At 52.3% G+C, this 27970-nt stretch overlaps 1 protein-coding gene across 2 annotated transcripts; it reads right to left on the bottom strand.

Moving 5' to 3' along the window:
• Positions 1 to 782: 782 nt before the first annotated feature.
• Fblim1 (filamin binding LIM protein 1) lies at positions 783 to 27682 on the bottom strand. Of its 2 annotated transcripts, none has more exons than XM_040757495.1 (9): positions 27551 to 27682; positions 22344 to 22395; positions 21662 to 21933; positions 15054 to 15238; positions 13940 to 14057; positions 10405 to 10574; positions 8471 to 8649; positions 6285 to 6402; positions 783 to 2558 (listed from the first exon to the last, which is right to left on the bottom strand). In XM_040757495.1, the coding sequence occupies exons 3-9, from the start codon at positions 21909 to 21911 to the stop codon at positions 2445 to 2447; spliced, it is 1134 nt and encodes a 377-aa protein (XP_040613429.1). In that variant the 5' UTR covers positions 21912 to 21933; positions 22344 to 22395; positions 27551 to 27682; the 3' UTR covers positions 783 to 2444. The 2 variants fall into 2 exon arrangements, with proteins under 2 accessions (XP_040613429.1, XP_040613430.1); XM_040757496.1 differs by lacking the exon at positions 27551 to 27682 and adding an exon at positions 25766 to 25823.
• Between the last annotated feature and the right edge of the window lie 288 nt (positions 27683 to 27970).

Raw genomic sequence — 27970 nt, 5'->3', positions numbered from 1 at the left:
TGCCTTGATGGAGTTCAGGGTCTTCAGCTGCCAGCAGGCCAGCCTCCCAGGACCTCCAAGCTGGGGAAATTCATGTTCTTCAAAGAGGTTCCTGGAGCACATCACTACTTTATTAGCTTCTCTCCCAGTTTCTGTCTATCTGCTTTCATTCGTATATATCTTGTTTTGGTGCTGGGGATAGAAGTCAGGGTCTCAAGTACATGCTTAATGTTCTCAATGTGCTAGGCCCCCAGCCACCTATATATTTAAAACAGGGTCTCAGCCGGGCGTTGGTGGCGCACGCCTTTAATCCCAGCACTCAGGAGGCAGAGGCAGGCGGATCTCTGTGAGTTCGAGGCCAGCCTGGTCTACAAAGTGAGTTCCACGACAGCCTCCAAAGCTACAGAGAAACCCTGTCTCGAAAAACCAAAAAAAAAAACAAAAAAAAAAACAGGGTCTCAACCAGGTGGTGGTGGCGCACACCTTCGGGAGCCAGAGGCAGGCGGATCTCTGTGAGTTCGAGGCCAGCCTGCTCTACAGAGTGAGTTCCAGGACAGTCAAGGTTATATAGAGAAACCCTGACTTGAACCCCCCGCTCCCCCAAAAGACAGGGTTTCACGTAGCTCTGTGTTTGAGCCCTAGAAACAAAAATCCCATAATATAGGAGGTGGAGACAGGGATATGAAGTCAAAGCAATGCCGGACTACACAGGTAGTTCAAGATCATCCTGGGATACATAAGACCTGATTTCACACAAACTAAATCCAAAAGGAAAACAACCAAGCCCCCAAACAAAAAGAAGATGCAAGAAAGGAAAACGTGTTTAATTTGTTCTATGTGCATCTTAGAAGTTACAAAGCATAAAAGTGAGTTTTTTTCTATTTTACATCTTATTTCTATTATTTGTGTGTGCCTGTGTGCGCAAAGGTGTATCCGTGGCACGCATGTGTAAACCAGAGGACAGCTTCAGGGAAATGGTTCTCTCCTTCAACGTGGGTCCCAGGGATAGAACTCAGGTCATCAGGCGTGGTGGCAAGCCCCTTCACCAGCCGAATCATCTTGCCAGCCCTAGAGTGGATTTCTTTAAAAGGAAGACTGCTCTAGGTGTAGCCTCATGGAGGCTGTGGTTATGGGGGCTGAGGTACAAATGGGAGACCAGAGGGATATGCCCTTCGCTGGCCTCATCCTGGAGAGAGGGAGAGAGGGAGGGAGGGGAGGGAGGGAGGGAGGGGGAGGGGGAGAGAACTTGGGCAGCCTCAGCCCCAGTGAAGGTTGTAGGAAGGAGCTTCAGAACCCCTCTTGTCCCCAGCAAATCAAAGGCACTTAGTTCATGCCTATGGACGGCTCACAAGAGCACACGGGAGAACCAGGAAGTAGGGGGCGCCTGGGGGGGCGCCATCCTACTCCTCAGATTCCAGCGCCTCTTCAGCAGGTGTTCCAGGGCTGGGTGGCCACTGAATCATGTTCCCATGCATTTGCGGTTTGTTTGTTTACTTATTTTTGAGACAATGTAGCCGAGGCTGATCTGGAACTCTACAAAGACCTGGCAGGCCTCAAGCCTGGTAGTTCTCCCAAGCATTAGGATCCATAGAGTGGACTGCCAGACTTAGCCACTTAAAACAAACCACAGCATTTCACTGTGTAGCCCTGGCTGCCTTCAAACGCAGAGATCTGCTTGCTTTGCCTCCCAGGTGCTGGGATTAAAGACATGGGCCACTGCACCTGACTAAAGTTTTTGTTTTTTTTTTAAATGTGTGTGTGTGTCTGCTTGAGTATATGTGCACTGTGTGCATGCAGGAGCCTGAAGAGGCCAGTAGAGGGCATCAGCTCCCCTGGAATTGGAGTTACAAGTCAGGCACTTAGGAGCCTCCATGAAGGTGCTGGGAAATGAACCCTGGTCTTTCACAAGAGCAGCAAGTACTTTTAACCACTGAGTCATCTCACCAGCCCCAGAGTTGCATTCTGTTTTTTGTTGTTGTTGTTGTTTTGTTTGTTTTTGTTATTTTTTTCTCTGAGGCTGGCCTCAAACTTACAGAGATCCTCCTACCTCTGTACCCAGCCCCAGCATAAATTTCTACAATTTGAAAATACACTTTCTACAGTAACTGGGCAGGCACACCTCAAACAGGTCAGCTCAATGCACTAAGCTGGTCTCAGTACCTTCTGCAGGGAAGCTAAGCATCATGGTCAGAGTCATGGCCAAGACCTGTCCCCACAAACAGGCCAGGGCCAGCAACAGAGAGGGACCAGGGTTCAAGTCTCATGGTGAGAGGCCTTCTGGTTTGCCGTGACAGTCTGGAGGGTGCTGTGTAGCTGTGTACCTGGGGGCGGCAAGCCCTAGTGTCTCAGGCCCTGGTGTCCATTCACCGTGTGCTGAGCAATGTGTTGGTGTCCTGTGAGACTCAAAAGGAAAGGAAGGAGGTCAGGTGGGGAAACCAAGTCAGGGGAGGGCTGGCCAGGGGTTCTCAGCAGCACCCTGCAGCACTCCTCTTTATATGGCAGGGCTTGCAGAAGAGGTGGTCATTCAGCGGGTAGCAGCCTTGGTCGGTGGGCTCCACAGACAGGAGGACACTGCAGTCCTGGGAAGACAGAAGTACATGTGGGTTCATGCCAGCACAGAACCTGCCCCGGGGGCGCTCAGCTCCTCCTCATGGTTTATTTATTTTTATTTCATGTGCGCTGATGTTTTGCCTGCATGTATGTCTGTATGAGGGTGTCAGATCCCCTGGAACTGGAGTTATAGACAGTTGTGAGCTGCCATGTGGGTGCTGGGGATTGAACCCGGGTCCTCTGGAAGAACAGTCAGTGTGTGCTCTTAACTGCTGAGCCATCTCTCCAGACCCCTTCACTTTGAGACACACTCTTTTTTTTTTTTTTTTTGGTTTTTACCAGACAGGGTTTCTCTGTATTGTTTTGGGGGCTATTGGTCCAGCCCGGCCTCGAACTCACAGAGATCCACCTGCCTCTACCTACCGAGTGCTGGGATTAAAGGCGTGCGCCACCATCGCCCGGCCGAGACACACTCTTAAAGCTGAAGCTAGTTTCAAACTGTGTAGCCAAGGATGACTTTGAACTCTCGATCCCACACCCAGCTTGGCTTTGCTCCTTTTGAGACAGAGTCTCTCTCTGCATGTCCCAGGCTGGCCTGAACTCTCCATCTTCCCTCCTCGGCCTCCCAGTACTGGGAACAACAGGTGTATGCCACCATGCCCAGCTTCAGTTCTCTCAACTTAAACGCGGACAATAAGTCATCTCCCAAGACTGTCATTAGGATTTAATAAGGCAGTACATATGACAGTTTTTTTATAATTAAAAAGCACTTTCCATTTATAAAAATATTGTCAGTAATAAACCACATAGACCATAGAGTCAGCTGGAATGATGAGGGATGCCATGGGCAGGACATGGACACATTTCCTTCTGGGAGAAACAGAATCCAGTTCTGTTCCAGGCTGCTGTGGTCTAGGTTTTACATCTGTGGGTTTTGTTTTGTTTTGTTTTTGGGGTCAGTTTAAGGTGGAGAGATGGCTCAATAGTTACGAGCACTGGATGCTCTTCCAGAGGACCCAGGTTCAATTCCCAGCACCCACATGGCAGCTCACAACTGTCTGTAACTCCAGGTCCAGGGGACCTGACACGTGGCAAAACACCAATGCATATAAAAATAAATAAATAAATAATAAAAAAAGGTAGTTTAATTTATCCGGGTGGTGGTGGCGGCAGCGGCAGCATACACCTTTAATCCCATCACTTAGGAGGCAGAGGCAGATGGATCTTGGTGAGTTTGAGGCCAGCCTGGTCTACAGAGTGAGTTCCAGGACAGCCAGGGCTACACAGAGAAACCCTGTCTTGAAAAACCGAATAACTAACTAACTAAATAAATAAATACAAGGTCTTGGTTTGGAGATATGGTTCAGGAGTTTAAGTTTAGAGCACTCGTTTCTCTTGCGGAGGACTCAGGTTTGTTTCCCAGCTCCCACATGGTGACTCACAGCCAGCCATAACTCCAGAACCAGCGGGGTCAGGGCCCTCTTCAGGTCTCCACAGGCACCAGACAAACGTGGTACACATAAATCCATGCCGTTAAAACATACACACACACATAAAATAAAACAAATACATCTAAAAAATAAAATAAAAAATAAAGACATAGTAGTTGTCCCTTCTGACCACATGACCACTGCCTGGCGTTTCCTGCCGGCCCGTGGTAGCAGTTTCTAAGCAGCCTCGCATCACAGCCCAGCCCCTCCCCTTCTTGGCTGCCTTTCTTACAAGTCGCCTCTGGCATATCTAGAAACCCCCCTCCACTTCCTCTTCAGAGTTTCCCCTGCAGCAGTGTGTGTGTGTGTGTGTGTGTGTGTGTGTGTGTGTGTGTATACTCCTGTGTGTGCAAACACTCAGACTGCTCAGGACTTCGTCAAGTAGGCTGGGCCAATGGCCAGAGCTCCAGAAATCAACCTATCCCCTCTTCCCAGCTCAGCCCCATTGAGATTACAGGCGTGTACCTGGCTTTTCATAAGGACTCTGGGAATCTGAACCCAGGCTCTCACGCTTGCAAAGTTTTCTCTCCTGTATTTCCTTTCCCCTCTATGCAACTGACAAATCCATCGAGTCTCATGTAATAGGCTAAATACCCCTATTTAGAAAAGAACCTTCTTCCTTTCCTTCAGAAAGAGTCTCACTGCGTGTTCTAGGCTGGCCTCAAGCTCAAGTTCTTCTGCCTTAGCCTCCCCGGGGCTGGGGTTACAGTCATGGGCTACAAGAATTGTTTTTCTTCTCCTACCTCCTGCTTAGACACTCATCACTGCCTTTTCCCTCTAATCCCATTTAAATTTTATTACACTTTAATTTATGCATTGTGCATATATGTGCAGCCATGCTTGTGTCACAGCAGAGTGTGTGGGTAAGAGGCCAGCTTGCACAAGTCGGTTCTTTCATTCCACCATGTGGTAGCCAGGCTTGGTGGCAAGTATTTTCACCCACTGAGCCATCTCACTGGCTCCTAAAACCCATCTCTCTCACCTGCTTTTCCTGGCACCTACAGAGGTTTAAGCCTGCCCAGGATTCCTTTCTGTCTGTGGTAGTCAAAACCCGTTCCATGAGGCCAGGTGTGATGTGCACACTTCACTCTCAGCATCAGGGAGGCAGAGGCAGGGGCATCTCCATGAGTTTGTAGTGAGTTATAGGACAGCTAGGGCTACACAGTGAGACCCTGTCAGGGTGGGGTGAGGTAGGGAGACAGGACAGGACTGTATGGACAGACCTGTGTCTTGCGTTCTGTCTTCTGGCTCCAGGGGCTGTCAATCCTCGCTCACCAGCTCCCAGCCTGGGATAGGCTCCCAAGGCATGTTAGCATCAGCTGTCAATCTCACACAGCTCAGAGCTATCTGTGGGAGTCTGAATGGGGGACTGCCCTGAGCAGATTGGCCTGTGGCATGTCTGTGGGCCATTCTCTTGATTGCTAATTGATGTAGGACGTCCTGGGCTGTCTAAGAAATCTAAACCAGAGAGAGAGGGTTCAGCCCAGTAAGCAGCATTCCTCCATAGTCTCTGTTCCAGGTTCCTGCCTTAACAATGGACTGTAACCTGTACAATAAGTCTTTTCCTCAACCAATTTGCTTTTGATTTTGGCATTTGTCCCATTGACAATAACCCGTGTGAGGCCAACCAGGAACCTTCTTGGGAAGTATGCCTCTCCCACAATGGGGTCTACTCTCATTCTCTTGGAACTTCTTTTTTTGTTTGTTTTTTGAGATAGGGTTTCTCTGTAGCTTTGAAGCCTGTCCTGGAACTGGCTTTGTAGGCCATGCTGGCCTCAGACTCACAGAGATCCACCTGCCTCTGCCTCCTGTGTGCTGGGATTAAAGACGTGCGCCACCACCACACAGCAAAGTAGCACTTATGCCAGGAGTGGAATTCAAACCCACGCAGACATAATGTTCATTGGATCTTAATTCCAATACCTTAATCACTCAGCCATCCTGATGCCAGCTCCCTTGGGGCTTCTAATGCTATAAACCTGAGCTGTCTGTGCCCATGTGCTGTGCCAGCCCTCAGAAAAGAAAGTAAAGGCAGGACCAGGAGGTAGAGTGATGGGCTTGCCTCAGGGCTATCACTTGCTACCAGTGGTGTCACCGCCATGAGTTAGCACAGTCTCTTCCCATAGTCAGTGATAGGAGCTCACACCGAACTCCGATGGAGCCCTGTGTGTTCCAATCCTCTCTTCCTGGCCTCCACTGAGGGCAGGGAGCCAGGGACGGCTGCCCTGTGGCCACAGCTCTTCAAACCATCTTAGCTCCACTCACCTCACAACGGTAACAGTTTTCATGGAAGTTCCTTCCCATGCACTCAATTTTGAAGGCATCCTTCCCATCTTGGGGGATGATGGGATTCTCACAGATGCTGCACATGGGGGCAAATTTCCTAGCGGGAGGGGGAAGCACATATCAGGAGTGTCAGTCATTCACACGGACAGCAAAACCAGCTGGCAGAAGTGGGGTGGCGGCAGCTCACTCCCAGAGCGGCCCGTGGGGCTCCCCCCCACGCCCCGTTGCTAGGTGACAGAATCTGCAGAGGCAGCCACAGATGTCTACCCTTTCCAGCAGAGGTGGGAGGAGGGATCAGTGCAACCAATCCAGCTTCCCAGAGTGCAATTAGCCAAGCCAGTAATTGACTGGGAGGTGTTGGCCCCAGAGGAGTGTTGGTGGGCCTGGCCATCATTATCCTGTGCTTTGCTCAATGTAAATTTTTTTTTTTTTTTTGGTTTTTCGAGACAGGGTTTCTCTGTAGCTTTGGAGGCTGTCCTGGAACTCACTTTGTAGACCAGGCTGGCCTCAAACTCACAGAGATCTGCCTGCCTCTGCCTCCGGAGTGCTGGGATTAAAGGCGTGCGCCACCAACGCCCAGCAATGTAAATTTTTTTTTAAAGCGTATTTATTCAGTTATACGTGGAGGTCCAAGAACCACATGCAGGAGTTAGTTCTCTTCCTCCACCTTGTGGGTCCCAGGGATTGAACTCAGGTCATTAGGCTTGGTGGCAAGCCCTTTTATACACCGAGCCTTCTTGTCAGCCTTGTGCTTTTTTTTTGTTTTGTTTACTTATTTTTGATACAGGGTCTTACCGTATAGCCCTGGCTGGCCTGAAACTTGCTCTGTAGACCAGGCTGACCTGGAATCACAGAGCTCCGCCTGCCTCTGCCTTCTGAGTGCTACTGTTTGCTTATCTTTTGGGACAGGGCTTTACACTCCAAGCTGACCTCAGGTGGGCAGCGCTAATCCCCCTGCCTCAGTCATCACAGACATGGATCACCATGCCCCATCTCTTTCTTTTTTTTTTTTGGTTTTTCGAGACAGGGTTTCTCTGTGGCTTTGGAGGCTGTCCTGGAACTCGCTCTGTAGACCAGGCTGGCCTCGAACACACAGAGATCTGCCTGCCTCTGCCTCCCGAGTGCTGGGATTAAAGGCGTGCGCCACCAACGCCCGGCCCTCTTTCTTTTCAAACGGGGACAAAGCATGAGTCTCCCTCTTGTCTGTACCCCCAGTCCTCACTCCAGGTCTCAGGGGAGGGGACATAGCCTAGGGTCTGAAATCCAGGCCCCAAGTCAAGTCCTTTTGATTTTCCTGAGATGGTGTCATATAGCCTAGGCTGGCCTTGAGCTTGCCAGGGTAGCCAAGGATGCCCTTAAGTTTCTGACCCTCTTGCTTCTACCTCTGGAGTGTTGCACTTCAGGTTTATGTGGTCCTAGGAATGAAACCCAGGGCTTTATACAGAGTAGGCAGGTAGTCTGTCAACCGAGCCACGCCCCCAGCTCCACTCCTTAAACGGAAGCTTCATTGCACCTTGGTTCCTGTATCCCTCCGTTTCTACTTCTGGTAAAATGTAGTCTCTCACTCTACTTCCTGGGCATAAGAACCCTGAGGACTGCACGGAGCGTGTCAGACGTGAGCCTGGCAGAGTGCGGGAACGCGAAGGGCAGATGCCCGTGACTCATGTGCGGGACCTAACAGGAAGGCGGCTTCTCTCAGCACAGGAGTCGTAGGAAGTATTGGCCTGGCCCCCAGCCCTGCCACCGGGCCAGAGTCCTGCCCCGTCCTTCCCGCTCCCCCAGCCCCGCCCGGTCCTCCCCGCTCCCCCAGCCCTGCTCCGTCCTCCCGGCTCCCCCAGCCCCGCCCCATCCTCCCGGCTCCCCCAGCCCCGCCCCATCCTCCCGGCTCCCCCAGCCTCACCCCGTCCTCCCGGCTCCCCCAGCCCCGCCCCGTCCTCCCGGCTCCCCTAGCCCTGCTCCGTCCTCCCCACTCCCCCAGCCTCACCCCGTCTTCCCTGCTCCCCCAGCCCTGCTCCGTCCTCCCGGCTCCCCCAGCCCCGCCCCATCCTCCCTGCTCCCCCAGCCCCGCCCCGTCCTCCCCGCTCCCCCAGCCCCGCCCCGTCCTCCCCGCTCCCCCAGCCCCGCCCCGTCCTCCCCGCTCCCCCAGGCCAGGTCTCCTTTCCCACCTGTAGAAGTCATCCAGGCAGTACACCTGGTCCTGGTTGTCCAGCGCGAAGCTCTCGTCGCCGATGCACCGGGCACAGGTCACACAGGTGAAGCAGTTTGGGTGGAAGGTCTTGCCCAGGGCCCGGATGACATGGTTTTGCACCACCGCGCCACACTTGCCACACTTCTCCAGAGTGTCCTGGGGCAGAGAGCCGCTGTTTCAGGCAAGCCACGGACACGCCCACCCTGAGCCATGAGGTCTACAGTCCTCTTGTTGTCTTTATCTCCCCTCTCCCCCTACTCCTCTCCCCCCCCCGTCCCCTCCCTTCCCTCCTCCTCCCTTTCTTTTTTTTAATCTTCATTAAAAATTTTTTTTAGTTTTTCGAGACAGGGTTTCTCTGTATTGTTTTGGAGGCTGTCCTGGAACTCGCTCTGTAGACCAGGCTGGCCTCGAACTCATAGAGATCCACCTGCCTCTGCCTCCCGAGTGCTGGAATTAAAGCCGTGGGCCACCAATGTCCAGCTCCTCGTTTCTTTCTATTCTTTTTTTTTTTTTTTTTTCAGTACTAGGGACTGAATTCAGGTCCTTGTGCATGCCAGGTAAATACTCTGCCACCAAATTACACGTCCAGCCTAAGAAACACCTTCTTAGTAATTTTTCAAAAGCCCCCCATTTTTATGATACTTTTGCCACGGGGTATCATGCCGCCCAGGCTGGACTCAAAATCACTATGTAGCTAAGGATGAGGCTGAACTCCTGAACCCCCTGCCTCCACCCACCAAGCATTTGGATTTCAGGTGTATGCTGTCATACTCAGCCCCCTTAACTTTTGTTTGTTTGGTTTTCCAAGATAGAGTTTCTCTGTCCTGGAACTCTTTTTGTAGACTAGGCTGGCCTTGAACTCAAAGATCCTCCTGCCTCTGCCTCCAAGTATGAGGATTAAAGGTGTGCACCACTCTCTCCTTCTCTTTTTTTTGGGGGGGAGGACTAACAAATTCTTAAGTGTTCAACACAACTATTGATTGTTGGTATATAAATTCTTTGCTTTTTTTTTTTTTTGAGACAGGGTGTTGCTATGTAGCCCAAGCTCCTGAACTCTTCATCCTCCCGCCTCAGCTTCCTGAATACTGGGAATCCATGGACACCACTACACCTGGCTCATTACTCAGGTATGGAGGAAGGACAGTCAGGAGTTCGAGATTACGCTGTGTTGCAGTCTCAAAACACCCCAGAAGAGGCACACCATTAGTCCCAGCATTTGGGAGGTGGAGGCAGGTGATCTCTGTGAGTTGGAGGCCAGCCTGGTCTACAGAGAGTTCCAGGATAGCCAGGGCTACACAGAGAAATCCTGTCTTAAAAAAACCAAGCAAGCAAAACCCTGAAAAGAACCTAGAAAAGGCAAGGAAATGTCTCCTCTCCCAGAGCCTGCAGTTCGAGAGAAGGAGGCACCTTGATTTGGATCCAATGACCCCCATAACTATAAGAGAGAAATGTGTATTGCTTTCACCAAGTTCAGTTGGTGGCTTCAAGTTGGTTCAGTTGCATATTGAATGCTCTCCATCAGTCTACCAGGCTCGTGCTCAAGGGGGCGCTGTTGGGAGGAGTCTTTAGGAGGCGGGGCCTAACGGAGATCTGTGTTACTAGGGGTGTGGCATGGTCCCTTCCTCTTGTTCGCTGGCCGCGAGGGGAGCCACTTCCTCCGGGCAGAGGCTCCTGTCATGCGGCACAGCCTCACCACAGGCTCAGATTGGCAATGGAACCTCTCAACCAAGTGAGTGGGTTTTTTTTTTTCTTCGCTGGGAAGCGGACACAAGTATTATAGCAGCCACGGGAACCGAGTCCTACTCCGGTCAGTTTTCTCCTTTCTGACTCTCAGCTGGGTTCACAGCGCCCATTCTCGTAGGAACTCTGGGGTCAGCGTGTGGAGCCTGGCGGCCACACTCAGGGAAGTACCTGGTAGCAGGGCTCGCACAGGGGGCGCCCATCCTTCTGATAGAATTTCTGTCCAGCCAGTTGACGGCGGCAGACGCGACAGGTGAAGCACTGAGCATGGTACTGCCTCTTCATGGCCTCAACAGCCAGTTCCCGAGGAGACACGGGCTTGTGACAGAAGCCGCAGACATCTGGGGTCGGGGAGACACAGGCTGTCATTAGCACAGGAAGGTAGTGCCCAGTAACCACCCAGAATATGATGTCCAGTGTGCCTGGGGCCCAGTCTCAAAGCCTTCCTGAACTGATAAACACAGAGGGTCATGATGAGCACTGGGGAGGAGGGTGAATAGCATTTGGGAAGCTAAAATCGAAGATACAGTATTGGGCACCACGGTGCACTATGTAACCCTGGTTGTTCTGAAACTCACTGTGTAGACCAGACTAACTTCGAATTTACAGAGATCTGCCAGCCTCTATACCCAGCTATTGATGCACACTTTAATCCCAGGCCAACCTGGTCTATACAGCAAGACAAGAAAGAAGCAGTGTTGGCATCTAGCTTATCATCTCTAAAAGAGTGGAGGGGGTCTGTAGTGATACCAACACCCAGATGATCCTGACTCAAGATCTATATGTAAAACGGAGGTCACATGAATTCTAAGAGAGGAGCTAAGATGGCTTAATGATTAAAAACCCACTCTGCTTTACACAGGACCTGAGTTCAATTCCCCCAACCCACATCAGTCCGCTCACAGCTACCTCTAACTCCAGGGATCCAGTGCCCTCTTGTGGACTCCCAGGGTAGTGCACCCATGTGTACATACAAATGTGCACATATGCAATGCACACACACACACACATACACACAAAACATAAAATTAAAAATAATAAAAATAGTCAGGCTTCATGGTGCACACTTTTTCTGTGGTTTATTTCATTTACTATGTATAGTATTCTGTCTGCATGTTTGCCTGTAGGTCAGAAGATGACACTAGATCTCATTATAGATGGTTGTGAGCCACCATGTGGTGGCTGGGATTTGAACTCAGGACCGCTGGAAGAGTAGCAAATGCTCTTAATCTCTGAGCCATCTCTCCAGCCCCCGTGGTGCACACTTTTAATTCTAGTACTTGGGAGGCATAGGCAGGCAAATCTCTGGTCTATAGAGTGAGTTCCAGGAAAGCCAGGGCTACACAGAGAAACCCTGTCTTGAAAAGCCAATAACAACAATAACAAATTGATCTAGAGACCAGGCTGGTCTCAAACTCAGAGGTCTTACTTCTGCCTCTTGAGTGCTAGGATTAAAGGTGTGCACCATCATACCTGGCTAAAATAAATCTTAAGAAAAACAAAACAAAACAAGATGTTTGGTGTGGTGACTCACACCTGTAATCTCAGCACCCTGAAGGCTAAGGATAGTGGACAAGAGGCCCAGGCTAGCCTGAGCTATATAGTAAGACTGTACCTTAAAAACAAAAACAAACAAAACCTTTTTTGTGTGTGTGACAAAATCTGCCGGAAGTTGAAAGGTAAATGACATACTTAGGAAAACAGTTGGCCTTTGTCTTGCTTTGTGACCCAGGAAAGAGGACACTGCATTAGACTCAACGGTGTCTTCCGTGCCTGGGGCAGAACCTGAGTAAGCAGGTCACAGCTCAATTACACAAGGCACAGAGTGCTGTAGAAGCTTCTAGAAACAACTCAGCCCTCTTGGTGGGTGCACGTAGGCTGGGTTGACTAAGGAAGGTGATTTGACAAAAATACAAGATCAAAAACAGCCTTTTTATAGGGCATTTCCTCTTCTAGGAATTTACCCCAGAAAACCCCACAGCTAGGTGAGTCAGCTCTGTGTAGCTACGGCAAGAAACCACCTACAAATCCATCAGGAGGCGGCTGTGTAACCCACCACACCTATGTTCCTACTGGGGACTGCCACACAGCCTTAAAAAAAGCTTAAAGAGCTGCTGCACCGGGAAATGGAAACCCACTCAGATGCACTGGGGAAGCCAGCAATGAGGACGGCCCTGTGGCTGCTACAGACAGGGTCCCCAGTCCCAAAGCTCAAAGGGCAAAATCAGAAACGTGTGTGTGTGTGTGTGTGTGTGTGTGTGTGTGTGTGTGTGTGTGTGTGTTTGGTAGGTGGGGGAGGCATGGAGAAACATGGTCTCAGTGTGTACCCCTAGTTGGCGTGGGACTTGCAGTGTAGACAAGGCCGGCCTCAAACTCAGACATCCTCCTGTGTTTGCCTCATAACTGCTGGTATTAAAGGTATGTATCACCATGCCTGGTTGGCTTTGTAATTTTTTTTTCAGACAAAGTCTTCTGTAGCTCAGGGTAGCCCCCAACTCACTATGTAGCTGAAGATGACCTTAAACTTTTTTTTTTTTTGGTTTTTCGAGAAAGGGTTTCTTTGTGACTTTGGAGGCTGTCCTAGAACTAGCTCTTGTAGACCAGGCTGGCCTCGAACTCACAGAGATCTACCTGCCTCTGCCTCCCGAGTGCTGGGATTAAAGTCAGCCGCCACCAACAGCTCCTTAAACTTCGTTTTAAAATATGCTTTATTTTATATGTATTATGCATTTGCCTTCATGTATATTTGTATAAGACATGCATGTCTGGTGCCAGAAGAGGGCACAGTATCCCCTGAAACTAGATCTGCCATGTGGGTGCTGGGAATTAAACCCTGGTCATTTAGAAGAGCAGCCAGTGCTCTTAACCACAGAGCCATCTATCTCTCCAGTCCCGAATGTAAACTTCTAATCCTCCTACATCATACACACAGACATGAATAAATGGGAAAATGACTACAAAACTTTGATTTTTTTATTGATTGATTGAGAGATTGAGAGAGAGAGAGAGAGTGTGTGTGTGTGTGTGTGTGTGCGCGCGCGCGCGCGCGCGCGGGCGAATGTATGTCCACCTTGTGTGGAGATCAGGGGACAACCTCTGAGAGTCTGTTTTACTATGTGGGCCCCAGGGACAGAAAGCTGGGCATAGTAGTTCACTAGCATTGAGGCTGAAGCAGGAGGATTGCTACAACTTTGAAGCCTGCCTGACTTCACAAGTGAGTTCCAGGCTAACTAGCACCAGCTATCCTGTAATCTTGACACTCAGGAGGCTGAGGCAGGAGGATCTCAGGTCCAAGGCCAGATTTGGCTAGAAAGAGACCTTGTCTCAACACAAGCACACAAAGGTTAGGATGTCGCTGGGGCAGTAGGAGAATGTGCTTTCCGAGGATGAAGCATTGGCTTCCACCTGCAGTACCATATAAACCAGGCACAGTGGCAAACTAACCCCAGCACTCCTAAGGCGAGGCAGGTAGAACCTGAGGAGGACATCCTTGGCCACATACGGGATTCAAGGCTAGCCTGGTCTACATGAGTCCCTATCTCAAAACCAACAACAAACCCGAAGCAAGCACGGCAGCAACGGGACATTCAGTGGTTGCACACCATACAGACGATCCCGGTCAATGAGCAGGGGACCCTACTCCCCCACTTCCTATGAGAAGCCACCCTGGGCCCAGGAGGATCAGAAACCCAGTTAGTGGCCGTACCTGTGGATGCCTCTTTCTCTGGAAAGGTGACAGGCTCTTCCGGAGGAGGGGGTAGCTCCTCTTCCATGGGTCTGAGGTGACTGGGCAGAGGCCGGACAGAAGATCCCTTGGGTGGCGCCTGAGGGGACATAGATCAAGGAGATAGGAGAGAGATGAGCTGGTGGGGACCCTGCCAGACCCTCTCAGCTTGCCTCTTTGTCTAGGTGGCTCCAAGTACAATTAGTCCCATTGTACAGATGAGGAAACTGAGGCTGGAGAAGCAAGTGTCCTGCCTCTATAGCTTAGCAGGATGGTTACCATGGCAGCAAGAGTCAAGGACCGTCCTGCTCCCTGACTGGGGCTCCCTCCACCAAAATGACTGTCTCATGCTAGTTAGCGAACACTCTACCACTGAATTAACTATATCCCAACTTTTTCTCTACCTTTTAGTTTGAAACAGGGTCTCACTAAGTTGCCCAGGCTTGCTATGCACTCACTTTGTAGTCTAGGCTAGACCTTGTGGTCAACCTGCCTCAGCCTTCTCTGTATCTGGGATTATGGGCCTGCAACTATCAGGCCCACCTTGACTTCTGTTCCTGAGAATATCCTGGGGATGACATGTCCCACCCACTGACACTGAGCTGGAGTGACATAGACGTGACCCAGGACACCACTCAGGTTGACAACCCTCTATACGAAAGGCAGAGGATTGTCTTTTTTTGTTTTGCTTTGTTTTGTTTTATGAGGCAGGGTTTCTCTGTATTGTTTTGGAGGCTGTCCTGGCACTCGCTCTGTAGACCAGGCTGGCCTCGAACTCACAGAGATCTGCTTGCCTCTGCCTCCCGAGTGCTGGGATTAAAGGCGTGCGCCACCACCGCCTAGCCTAATTGTCTTCTTATGCAGTGTGAAGATTTGGCTCGGAACCAGTGCATGTCTTGGAGCAGAGTGGGTAACTAAGGAACAAAGAGGACGAGGGACATGTCTCTCCAGAAACCTTGAAAATCCTCGGAAGAGGTTTGAAGACCAATGGTCTTCAAGAAGAAGGGACCAAACCACGTCCCCCTTGATAATACTGGAAAGGCCCAGGTCCCCCACCCACCTAGGGGCCGAGGAGGCTTGGGGACACTCGAAGTACCTGTGGTAGGGGTGGAGGTGGGGGCAGGGGCAGGTGTAGTTGCTCCAAGTCAGAAATGAGTGATGACCCCATCAGGGCAGGAGGCTCCTCTTCAGGGAGAGGCAGGTAAGCCGAAGGGGGCGGTGGAGGAGGTGGGAGGAGGTCTAGGTCCTCATCATTCAGGGAAGGTGGTGGAGGAGAGCATCCTACAGAGGGAGAGGAGATGGCTTGTCCAGATTCCCCGAAGGTCACAAGGTCTACTCACCCTTCTAGAAGGCCAAGCAGCAGTGTGTAAAGGCTCGGGTCTGGCTCCAGACCCCGATCCACCCTGGATGGCTGCCACTGGCTTGCTGTGGGTCGTCAGGCAAGAGTGGCAACTCTTTGAGTCTTAAATTGTTCCTTTGGAAAGTGAGCAATGCCAGGTGATGGTGCACACCTTTAATCCCAGTACTCGGAGAGGCTGGGCTAGCCCTACTTTCACAAAGGTTCTTTGGTGTGTGCGTGCATGCGTGCGTGCATGTGTACATAAGCTAAGCACTATACCAGCCCAGCTCCACCTCCACGAGACGGCACACACAGAGCCTGGAGTCAGACATTACATGGGACCGTCCCACTACTAGCACAGGTGGCCTGGGCTCCTCTTAGTGAGCTGAGTGTGAGGAGGCTGGAGGGGGAAAGCTAGGGCCTTGGATCCTAAAGACGGATTGCTGGGCTTGTGGGGGATAAGAGGAGGGGCAGGCTTGGCCACCACTGTCATAGCCCTGTCCCCACGAACCATCATCACCATCAAGATCACCACTGTGAGACTGCAGCCAGTAGGGTGCCAGCTCCCTTCATGGGGACAAGGCAGGGGTGGGGGAGTCTCGGGAAGGAACTGTGATGGCTTCTGTCACTGTCAGGTACAGGAGCAGCACAGTCAATAGTGGCCCTGTGAGGTCAGCACAGTGGCTCAGGTCTCTAATCCCCAGGGCATGGGGGTAGAGGCGGGTGGATCTCTATGAGTTCCAGGCCAGCTTGGTCTATACATTAAGAACATACACCGCAAGAAAACCCACAGAACCAACTAACTGGGCCTTACCGGGGCTCACAGAGATGGAACCAACAACCAGGGAGTCTGCATGGGACTGACCTGGACCCCCAGCATATATGCTGCAATAGTGTAACTCGGTCTTTGTGTGAGGTTCCTAAGTGAGAGCAGGGGCTGCCTCTGACTCTGTTGCCTGCTCTGGGGACCCTTTCCTCCCACCAGATTTCCTCATCTAGCCTAAAGGAGGTGTCTAGTCTTACTGCAACCTGATATACCATGGCTGGCTGAGATCCATGCTCTCCAGTATCTGGAGACAGAGATGAGGAGAGGATGGGGAGGGGAGGGGAGAGGGAGGTGAAGAGGAGGGACTGGGAAGAAGGGAGGGAGGGGAAACTTTGGTTGGAATGTAAAAACAAAAAATAAATAAATAATTAACAAAACAAAGAACATGTTTTAAATAAACAAAACCACCCACCAAACCAAAAAAAAAAAAAAAAAAAAAAAAAAGAGGAAGAGGAGGTGGTGGCTTATGGGAACTTGCTATGAAGCCTGACAACCTGACCTTAACTCAATCCTTAGGATCCAAAGGACGGGAGAGAACAGACCCCTCCAAGCTGCCCTCCGACCTGCGGCACACGCCTATACATGCAAATAACCGTGGAGGAAAAGAGGACAAGTGCAGAAAGCTCTAGACTTCCCAGAGCCCGAAGACCTGGGCCGTGCTCAGCTCAGCAAGCTCCCGTCACTTCTCTGGGGTCAGGTTTCCTAGCCTACTCCACCCTCTCCTCACTGACCACTCCTCCCCAGGGCTGCGGGGCCTTACAGTGGGATGTGTGTTCCAGACTGGCCCAGAGTAGGCAGTAGAATGGCAGAATCGTGGGGGCGGGGCGGGATTGAGGGGCGGGGCGGGGCGGGGCTGTTTAAACACAGGTGGCTGGGGGCTGACTACGCCTGCCTCTACCTCCAGCTTCTGGTAATTTCCGCACTGCCGCACAGACCTGGATCACTATCCTAGGCTGAGAGCCTCACCTCCCTGAACAGAACAAGTGTCCTGTACTCATTCATCCTCACGGGACTCAGAGCATTAGCCGGTCCCAGGTGCGGCTGGGTGGAAGGAAAATCAGCTCTCCTCCCTCTCCCCCTTTCTGACCAGATCACACAGACTAGCTTCTAGCTCCCAATCCTCCTTCCTCAGGCTCCTGAGAGCTGGGATTTCGGGCCTGTGCCACCATACCCTGAAAGAGAAGAGCTCCTACTGCGCTTGGCAACAGTCTCTTGCACATTGCTAAGTAGCTAACGGGATTCTAAATATTCCCACCACAAAGAGCTAAGCATTTGAGGCAGTGGATATGCTAATTGCCCTAACCTGATGATTGCATGCCGCCTACAAGCTGTAAAATATGACACAGTATCCCAGGAACATGTACAATTACTATGGGTCAGTGAAAGTGTGTTTTGTGGGACAGTGCCATTGCTCAGTGGGCCAAGGTGCTTCCTGCCAAGTCTGAGGACCTGAGTTCCATTCCCAGGGCCTACAAGGTGGAGGGAGACAACAGACTCCTACAAGTTGTTCTCTGAGTTCACATACAAATGCCACGGCACACACACAATGCATAAATGTAATTTAAAATTAATAAAAAATGGGGACTGTAGGACTGGAGAGGTAGCTCAGCAATTAAGTCATTTACTGCTCTTATAGAGGATCCGAGATCAAGTCTCAAAACCCGATCAGGCAGCTTACAGCCACCTGTAGCTCCAGCTCCAAGGGATCCTACACCCTCTTCTGGCCTCTGACAGTACTGCACTCACATACAGAGGCACACACACACACACACACACACACACACACACACACACACACACACACACACACACAAATGAAAGAAATCAGCCGGGCCGTGGTGGCACATGCCTTTAATCCCAGCACTCGGGAGGCAGAGGCAGGAGATCTCTGTGAGTTCAAGACCAGCTACAACAGCGCTAGTTATAGGACAGGCTCCAAAGCTACACAGAGAAACCCTGTCTTGGAAAAAAAATTGAAAGAAAAAATCGGGACTGGAGAGATGGCTCAGCAGTTAAGAACACTAGCTGTTCCTCCAGGAGACCTAGGTTCAATTCCTAGCACCCACATGGCAGTTCACAACTGTCTGTAACTCCAATTCCAGGGTATCTGACACCTTTACACAGACCTATATACAGGGAAAGCACCAATGCACATAAATTAAAAATAAATACTTGCCAGGCAGTGGTGGCACATGCCTTTAATCCCAGCACTCTGGAGGCAGAGGCAGGTGGATCTCTGTGAGTTTAAGGCCAGCCTGGTCAACAGAGTGAGTTCCAGGACAGCCTCCAAAGTCACAGAGAAACCCTGTCTCAGAAAAAAAATAAATACTTTTAAAAAATGAAGCAAAATTTCAGCTGGTGGGCTGGCTAGAGGTTAAGAGCACTGGCTGCTCTTCCAGAGGACTGGGGTTCAGTTTCCAGCACCCACACAGTGGCTCACACCTGTCTGCAACTCCAGTTCCAGGGCATCTAACATTCTCTCACAGCACAGGCAAACACATCCATGCACATAAAATAAATAAATACATTTTAAAATGAGGGCTGGAGAGGTGGCTCCATGGTTAAGACCGAGCATTGTCATTGCAGAGGACACTGCCACTGCAGAGGACACTGCCACTGCAGAGGACACTGCAACTGCAGAGGACACTGCCACTGCAGAGGACACTGCCACTGCAGAGGACACTGCCACTGCAGAGGACACTGCCACTGCAGAGGACACTGCCACTGCAGAGGACCCAAGCTTGGTTTCCCAGCACCCACGTCAAGAGGCTCACAAGCAGCTGTAACCCTCCTGCAGAGGGACCTAACACCTCTGGCTTCCATGAGCACCTGTACTCACCTGCATACACACAGACTAAAACTAAAGCTAAAATAAATATTAAGACAAAAGAGGGGGCTGGAGAGATGGCTCAGAGGTTAAGAGCACTGACTGCTCTTCCAGAGGTCCTGAGTTCAGTTCCCAGCAACCACATGGTGGCTCACAACCATCTATAATTCAATCTGGTGCCCTCTTCTGACAGAACACTGTATATGTAATAAGTAAATAAATCTTTAAAAACAAAACAAAACAAAAAAAGACAAAAGAAATTTAAAGGTGCCAGGTGGTGGTGGCACATGCCTTTAATCTCAGTATTTGGGAGGCAGAGGCAGACCTCTGTAATTTCCAGGCCACCCTGGTCTACAGATTGAGTTCCAAGCTGTTTCAAAAGAAAGGAAGGAAGGGAGGCCTTAATCCCAGCACTCAGGAGGCCAAGGCAGGCGGATCTCTGTGAGTTTGAGGCCAGTGGGGTCTACAGATCGAGTTCCAGGACAGCTAGAGCTTTTACAAACAAGAAAGGTATGTACCCCCATCTTCTGGCTTGAAGGGTTTTGTTGTTGTTTTGTTTTTAAAGCCTGGCAAGTTGGCACATGTCTGTCTCAGGTATACGGGAGGCTGAGGAAAAATAATATCTGAGCTCAGGAGTTCAAGACTAGATGGAGTCACATAGGGTCAATAGTTAACACCACTGGTTGCTCTTCCAGAGGATTTGGGTTTGGTTCCCAGCACCTACATGGGTACCCACAGCTTTCTATAACTCCAGCTCCAGGGGATACAGTGCCCTCTTCTGGCCCCTGCGTACACTGCACTCACGTGCTGCACAGACACACAAGCGCTCATACACATAAAATGAATCTTTTTTTTTTTTTTTCGAGACAGGGTTTCTCTGTATTGACTTGGAGACTGTCCTGGAACTCGCTTTGTAGACCAGGCTGGCCTCGAACTCACAGAGATCCACCTGCCTCTGCCTCCCGAGGGCTGGGATTAAAGGCGTGCGCCACGAACACCCGGCCTATGAATCTTTTAAAAACTAAATAAAGATTCACAAAGAATCTACCCAGGGAAGCAGAAAAAAATGCAAATTAAAGCCTCAGCTCCGGCTTTGAGGTGGGACTCGGTTGTGTTGGAACAAGCCCAGAGGTGACACTGGTGTGACTCCCATCGCAGCTGGGAGTGTGGGAAACTGGGAGCCACGCTCCATGCAAGCTGTGAGTCAGGATCCAGCTCTCTCGGAGGTATCAAAGGGCCGTGTCCTCTCCAAGCTACGTCTCACTTGTGGGACAATGAGCTGAGGAAGACCAACAGAAGGTAAGTGGGCGGGGTGTGAGGTGTCTCAGCTGACAAGCGTCTTTAACCCAAGTCTGACGGCCTGAGCTCCACCCCGGGACCCACGTGGTGGAAGCTGTCCTGCTCATTCTCTCCAGCTCGTTAGGGTTGTCCTCTCATTCCTGTCTGTCTGTCTGTCTCTGTCTCCCCTCACTTCTGTCTGTCTGTCTCTGTCTCTCTCTCTGTCTCTCTCTCTGTCTCTCTCTCTCTCTCTCAGACACACACACACACACACACACACACACACTATCACAGGGCTAGTGAAGTGCCCGGTGGGGAAAGACACTTCTGTCTGTCTGTCTGTCTGTCTGTCTGTCTGTCTGTCTGTCTCTCTCTCTCTCTCTCTCTCTCTCTCTCTCTCTCACACACACACACACACACACACACTATCACAGGGCTAGTGAAGTGCCCGGTGGGGAAAGACAGTACAGAGCCCGATGACCTGAGTTCACTCCCCAGGACCCACGTGGGGATTGGAAGGAGAGAGCCAACACCCACAGACTGTCCACCGATCTCTTCTCTCACGCATGTGCGCCAGTGCACGGAAAGAAAGAAACCGAGTAGCAGGCAAGCAGCAACACCCAAGCACTGAGTGAGAACATCTTTGAGACCCTCCAAGCTCATTTCTGCCTCAGGGCCTCCGTACCTGTTGCCAGGTCCCCCATCCAGCAGAGGTTTCAGAGGAACCTCAGAAAGAGTTACCTCTTCTCCTGGATGGCACCAGGCTCCGTTGTAATGCTTGCTCCTCTGACATTTGATATGTATTTTTCTTTCCTTTTTTTGGTTTTTCAAGACAGGTGTTCTCTGTGTAGGTTTTGAGCCTTTCCTGGAACTCACTTTGTAGACCAGCCTGACCTCGAACTCACAGAGATCTTCCTGCCTCTGCCTCCTGAGTGCTGGGTTTAAAGGCCTGCACCGGCACCATCAGGCTTAATATGTATTTTTCAATTACTTTACTTAGTGTGCTTGTGTGCATCTGTGTGTGTATCCATGTGTGTGTGTGTGTGTGTGTGTGTGTGTGTGTGTGTGTGTGTGCGGAGGTCAGAGGACAACTTGCAGGAGTCGATCTGTCTCTGCGTAGGTTCTGGGGATTGAACTCTGGTCTTTAGGCTTGCCCAGTGAGCACATTTACCTGCTGAGCCATCTTGCTGGTCCTGCGTTAATGCTCTTAATCCTCACAACTACACTCCCAAGTTTTTGACACTGAGACACAGAGCACTTAAGTGACCTACAAGATCACAGAGCTCAGAGGAGCCAGGACTCAGGTGCAGGCTGGTGGGTTCCATAGTAGGCCAGCCACACAGTAGGCACTGAACGAATGAGTAACCCAGAGCCTGCCCTTTCCTCCCTGCTTTGGTGTCGCGTCTGTCCTGGTCCCCTTAGGGCCACTCTTACCTCCATTGGCCAGCTGGGGTGGGGCTGCAGGGATCGAGGCGCTAATTCTGCCAGGCGGTGCCCCAGCACTGGGTTTCCTGCTCAAGGCGGCCCCGGGGGTCTTCATGGGAGCAGGGGTCTCCCAGGGCCGGGCACGTCTGACTTCACAAGCCGCCTGGCCCACGTCCTCAGTCACAGCTACGTCACGCCGTGGGGGTGCCAGGGTGATAAACACCGAAGAGGCCACCCTCTTTTCAGACTTGGAGGCCATGATCAGCGGATCCTGTGGAGGGCTGGGGGCACAGGGGTTCAGGTGGACAGTGTACCCTGCTGTCCACAGAAGAACTTTCCCAGAACCTATTTTCTCTCAGGAGGCAACCTCGCTGTGCTGGTGGGCCCCGCCCAACACCCAATTCCTCCGGAGGTGGCACTAAGGCATGGTGAGTTGTAAGCCAGCCTCGTTGTGCAGTGAGAAGGAAAGGAAGGGACAGATGTAGGAGGGGCAGGGGACGCCTTCCGAGAGGCCAGGTGGTTACCGGGTGGCCAGGTCACAGGGGCCCATGCACCCTGAAGGCCCCTCCCAGTGGCCTATGGAACAGCTCTGCAGACTCAGAAAACACCTTCCCTGGCCACCGTCTCCAGAGCCCAGCCCAGGCAGCTGACAGTATACAGGCCTGATAGCTGCCAACGGCCCCTCCCTCACCTGAGATATGGATTCTATTGGAAGACAAGGTCCAAGGTTCAGGCCAGCTCCACTGGAAGAAAACAGCAACGTAAGAGTGACGAGATGGGTAAAAGACCTACTCAGTTCCCATGCTGCCCTGAGCACCCAACAACACTCTGTGATCACCCAATCTGGTGCATGAGAAAACTAAGACTCAGAGAAATCAAGTTCCTTGTCCAGGATCACACAGCACTGGAGCCATGCAGGTGACCACTCAGTTCTCTTCTGCCCTCTCCACCCAGCCCCCAAACCAGGACATTCTTGATTCTGCCTCATGGTAGAATTTTCACTCTGCTCCACCTCCTAACCCCAATTTTCCCATAGCATAAATCCGATTGTTTCTCTTGTGCTTAAGTTTTTTGAGACAAGATTTCTCTGTGCAGTCCTGACTGTCCTAGAACTCTGTAGACCAGGCTGGCCTCGAACTCACAGAGATCTGCCTGCCTCTGCCTCCTGAGTGCTGGGATTTAAGGCGTGCGTCACCACTGCCCTGCTGCTTCAGAGTTTTTAAGGTTCCTTGTTTCCTCAGAAGGGCAAAGTCTGAGCTTCCATGGCTTCAATCTCCCCCAAGCCTGCCCATCTCTCTGATGTTGGGGATAGCCTTGGGATCTTGTACATGCTCTACCACCGAGCCACACCCCAACCCTCCTCAAGTTATTATTATTTGGTTTTGGTTTTTCAAGACAGGGTTTCTCTGTGTAAGACTGGGTGTTCTGGCCTTGATCTCAAGATTTGCCTCCTTGGGATTAAAGGTTTTCGCCACCGCGCCTGGCCCCTAGAGTTATTTTTAACTACCTTAGCCCTTTCTTCCTGTTAGAGGGTCCAGTGAGCTTTTCCCTTCCTGTTCCTACAGAGTTAATTTCAGCTCTCTGAGACCCAGTTCAAACCTCACCTGTACTCTACAGAGCCTCCCCTGACTCCCATCTGTGGCTTCCTCAGGGTAAGGACAGCTCATCACAGCACCTGATGGCTCACTATCCCTGTGTCTGATCCCCTCAGGTAACCTCGCCTGCCTTCAGCTGTCTGCGTCAAGAGCCAGAGAGCAGCCTCACAGAGCAGGTGTGGAAGCAGAGATCTGTGCAGAGGAGGCACCGCCATGTTGGGAAGGACATAGCAGCCTCTGGGGCTGAGGTCTAGGTGGGTCACTGTGGATGAACTGGCCACAGAAGTCCTCTCTGGCACCCAATCATAGTACTCATGGCTAAAAATGTGTCCTTTATCCCCCTCCCTATTTCTGTATGGGCCACCAGGATACGCCTGAAGCCCAGTCACAAGCCCTTGGGGGGAATTTGGTTAGTCTCAAGCAGTGGGGCTGGACAGCTGAGGGGGACAGCCCCAAGAGACTAACAGCAGATGTGGATTTCCCTCTGTGAGTATGAGGCCAGCCTGGTCTACATGGTGAGTTCCAAGATAGCCAGGGCTACACACACAGAAACCCTTCGAAAGTATTTTGAAGCCACAAATGATAATACACACTCGTAATCTCAGCACCCAGGAGGCTGAGGCAGGAGGATTTCCATGAGTTCAAGACCAGCCTGGTGCTACATAGTTAGACCCTGTCTCAACCCCGGACCCATAAATAGAACTTGTTTTGTAAGTGGTCTTCAGAATTAACAGAAATTACAGAAACCTTAGCGGACATTTTATAAAGTCAAGAGCTCAGACCGCACACCTCAGCTGTGGGGAGAGGCTCTGTCACAGTCCCAACCAGAATTCAAGTGTGCTTCCCTGGCCCTCCAGCAGGCTTGAATCCTACCAGAGAATCCTGCAAGGATGTCCATGGGCATCCTTGAACTTTTTCTCCCTGGACCTTACAAGCCTCCTCCTTCCCCCCAAGCCCCTCCCCTTCCCCCAAATGACCCAACCCAGACCAGTTTCTTGCGGTCAACACATTCTAGGCGGGTCCCCTGGGACAGGCTGTGGCTCTTCCCAACCCTCCCCACCTCCTCCCCGCTAGTCTGATCCCCACTCCATCATGCCTGCTTTCTCTGCAATATCCAGCATGGAGGCCAGATGTTCACAGCTGGGCAGCCATACCCGCCCCTAACGTTGTCAAGCAGTCGAGGAGACCTCGAGCAGCTAGGGATTTTCAGAGCCCTGTCAGGTCCCAAAAGGAGAGCCTGCTGGCGCTTCTCTCTGGTCTCACTGCCCCAGAGTTCACCCTGGAGATGGGGGAGGCGCAGTATGACAACTTCCCAGCCGACCCTCCACCCCCATCCTTCCTCCCCCGGAGGGCAAATCAGACACCCAGATTCAGTTGAGTAAGCGGAGAAAGTGGGGACAAAGGGAAGGAGAGTCATTTCCTGTCAAAAGGAAGGAAGAAGGCTGAGAGCCGGCCAGCCAGCCAGGGCCAGCTTTAGCTACAGCCCCTGGTAGGGGATGTGCCTGGAGTAGTTCCCTCGTTCCTAATTCTTTGCCCGCACTTCTAAAGCCACGGCGGAAAGAGCATCGCTCTTTCTTTCACACAGCCCCCAAAAGCAATCTAAGTTTGGAGCCAAAATTAAACTTTGCTGGAGGCGGGGAGGAGAGTGTATGTCCTCACTCACTCCCATAAGAGACCTTCAAGTCTCAAAAAGTAAGGGTCACTCATCCTCTCGCCTACTCCGGAGGAGGAAGAGGCACAGAGCTGCGTTCTCCCCGGCCATTGCTCCTACTGGGTGACCTTGATGCAGTCACCCAACCTCTCTGGGCCTGGTGTTTTACTCATCAAGTGAATAGAAATCTGCCCTGGAGGGTGGCTGCGAGGAGACCAGCTGGTCATTCAACCTCAGAGGGCAGGCGGAGTCCTGAGGCTGGAGGACAGTGGTCTCCATTGTTGAGAGCTGGAATCTGGGCGCTGCCCAGTCTCTCCCCTGGGACCTCAGGTCTGGGCTAGAGAGGGGGGAGTAGCTGCACACACCTTGGGGATCGCTCATTCCCAGACCCTGCCAGGCCGGGCAAGAAGACCCCAGGACCTTTCTTCCCGTCCCCTGACTGGAGCTGGGAACAGGGCTCCAAGGCCATGGGAGCAGAGGAAACCCCCCCCTGCGCGAGCGCGCGCGAGCTCGCCCTGGAGCAGCAGCGAAGCGGGGCAGCTGGCCGGGTCACTGCGGCAATTATAATTCAATCCATGTGCGGAACGCTGTCCTCTTTGTGCAGGAGCTTCCGCCCTGCTAGCCCCGTCCCACTTCAGAGCAGGGACATGAGCCCCCCGCACCGTCCCGCACTCAACCTCCTGGAGTTCCTAAAGACTGAGATCCCGGGACACACAGGGACAAGAGAACACAGGGTAGTACCCGCCCCGAGCCCCCCAGCAGCGCAACGTTGGGTCTAGCGCGGTGGATGAGAGTTGCCCGTGCCGCCACCTGCGGGTGATCCTGCCTGGGGCGCATAGCTGGGACCCCCACGCTGAGCCCACTTACCTGCTGCCTGCCCCACGCTCCGGCCTCCGCCGGCGCTGCGCCTCCGCCCCTCGCTCCCGCCCCGGCCTCCCTCCGCCCTGCCGCCCCGCGCGCCTTACCATAAAAGGTGACGCTCGGGGAGGGGGCGCGGGCTCGCCCTACCTGCCCCCCCACCTGCAGCCGCGCCCCCTCCTTTTGTTTCCCGCCACTCCTCCCCCTTCCCGTGGCTCCTCCTCCTCCGTCGACCACCACCACCGTGCACCCGGGGGATCCTTGGTCACCTTCCCCCTAGGTCACCTGGATGAGCGGGGCGGGAGGGGGGGGCACCTGCCCCATCTGGTGGGGGTCGGGAATTTACATCCAGGGTCCTGAGTGAGGCTAGACGCATGACCTGGGACTGTTACCTATCTCCCTAAACCTCAGGTTCTTCAATTCCTACAAGGGGGTCCCCACTGCCCACCTCTTGGCTTGGAGTTAAAGCAATAATGCAAGAGAATCCGGGACTCACATAAGCTGGGGTCATGGGGCTTTTTCAAGGAATGCCTGGGGCAAGGGTCCCCAGAGACCCCAGTGAGGCAAGTCACCTGGGTATGCTGTCCTGAGCTGTCACTGCCTGCCAGAGGCTATTAATCCCCTCTACAAGTGGGTCTCAGGTCCCACGGTGGGAGGATGCCCAACAGGAGACCAGGAGAAGATAATCCTGCCACCTGTTTGCTTCCTGGCCCTGTTACTGGCCCCTGAAGAAGCAGAGCCCTGGGGCCTGGGGCCTGGGTTGGGGTTGGGCTGTGCAGGTCCCCAGAGGCCTCAGGACATTGCTGGGGAACAGAATCTGGGTCTGATTCCCAGGCGAGAAGATTGTTCTTTTGATTAAAAGTCACAATAGAAGAGGGGACAGGGGAGAGCTGGACCCAGAGTCATCGGAGGGGCGGGGCAGCCAGTCGGGATTGGGTCCCCTCTGGTAGAGCCCACAGGGAACCACTCCTCACAGTGGTCCTGGGATTACTGTTAAAGGGACCACTTACAGAGGTCAGAGTGGGGGCGCTCATCTCCATTCTCCTCCTCCCCACCTAAGCCCCACACACCCCTTTAACAGCCTTCCCTCCCTTTGTCACCAGCCTTTTCCATTTGGTTCTTCCTGCCAGTGTGGAGTAACAAAGACGGTCACTACAGTAGCTGCCATCTCTAGAGGCTCCTCTTGTGTCCCTTTCAAACCTGTCTTTTCACCCTTCCAGCCTCTACTCCAGGACTGAACTGCCCCACCCCACAGACCAGACCCTGAAGCTGGCGAGGATCAAGGGGCAACATTGGATTCAGGCCAGACCGGAGGGTGACCCTCAGGCGCATCACAGGAATCTGCTAGTCACAGAGGCTGGATCGCTGCCACTGTCCCCAGATAAGAGCCAAGGATGGAGCCCGGGACTACACTGAGGCTACCTGTGCCCAAGGGCCCCTTGGGTGCATTCCCAACCTGGCAACGGGGCCTCTGCAATGGGTATGAAGACTCTTAACCTCTGCTGGAAAAGGAGGGCGCCACTGAGTCAGAGACAGCTGGTGCCATGCAGGGAGTTCAGACACATGTAGCTGCAGAACCTCAGAATGCTAGCAAGTCAGAAAGGAACCAGCCGGTTCTCTGTACTTCCATCCTGTTCCACGTCTGCCCCACTGCTCCATCCAGTCAAACAATGAGGCTTGACTCAGGGCCTTACCCAAGGTCAAAGGCACCAAATCTAGGACCCCGGCTTCCCCACATCCACTCTACGCTTGGGACAGTCTGAGGCAGTACGGGGTCCAGCTGCTACCACTCACCGGCTGTCCTGCACCCCTGGCCTCTGTGCCACCTCCTCCTGCTGCTCCCAGCGGGGGGATTGTCCTGGCTAAAAGTCGCCTGCACCAGCCTGGGTATCAGTGGCACCGATAGGCAGGTGCCAAACTTCCTGCAATGGAAACCCAGGAAGTGTGCTGGCAGAGGAACACACGCCCTCTGTCTGCCAGCTCATAGGCTCTGCCTCCCTCCTCCCTCCCTGCCAGGCTCCACTCTGTTCCCTCCTCAGAAGTCCCAGCAGGCAAAGGGACACAGTCTTCTACTAGGGCCATGACAGCTGAGTCCCGAGGACAGAAGGAGAAGAGCTTAGGGACAAGACCCAGCCAGTGGGTGATATTTGCTGCTGTTTGGACTAGCCTGTTGGGAAGTATAGCTCGCTTGTCATCCACAGTGGTGAGATCGAG

The sequence above is a fragment of the Mesocricetus auratus genome, unplaced genomic scaffold, assembly GCF_017639785.1.
Source record: "Mesocricetus auratus isolate SY011 unplaced genomic scaffold, BCM_Maur_2.0 Super-Scaffold_100014, whole genome shotgun sequence".
Classification (NCBI taxonomy): Eukaryota; Metazoa; Chordata; class Mammalia; order Rodentia; family Cricetidae; genus Mesocricetus; species Mesocricetus auratus.
Note: the sequence above shows the minus strand (reverse complement) of the source record. Positions and strands in the feature narration are given on the sequence as shown.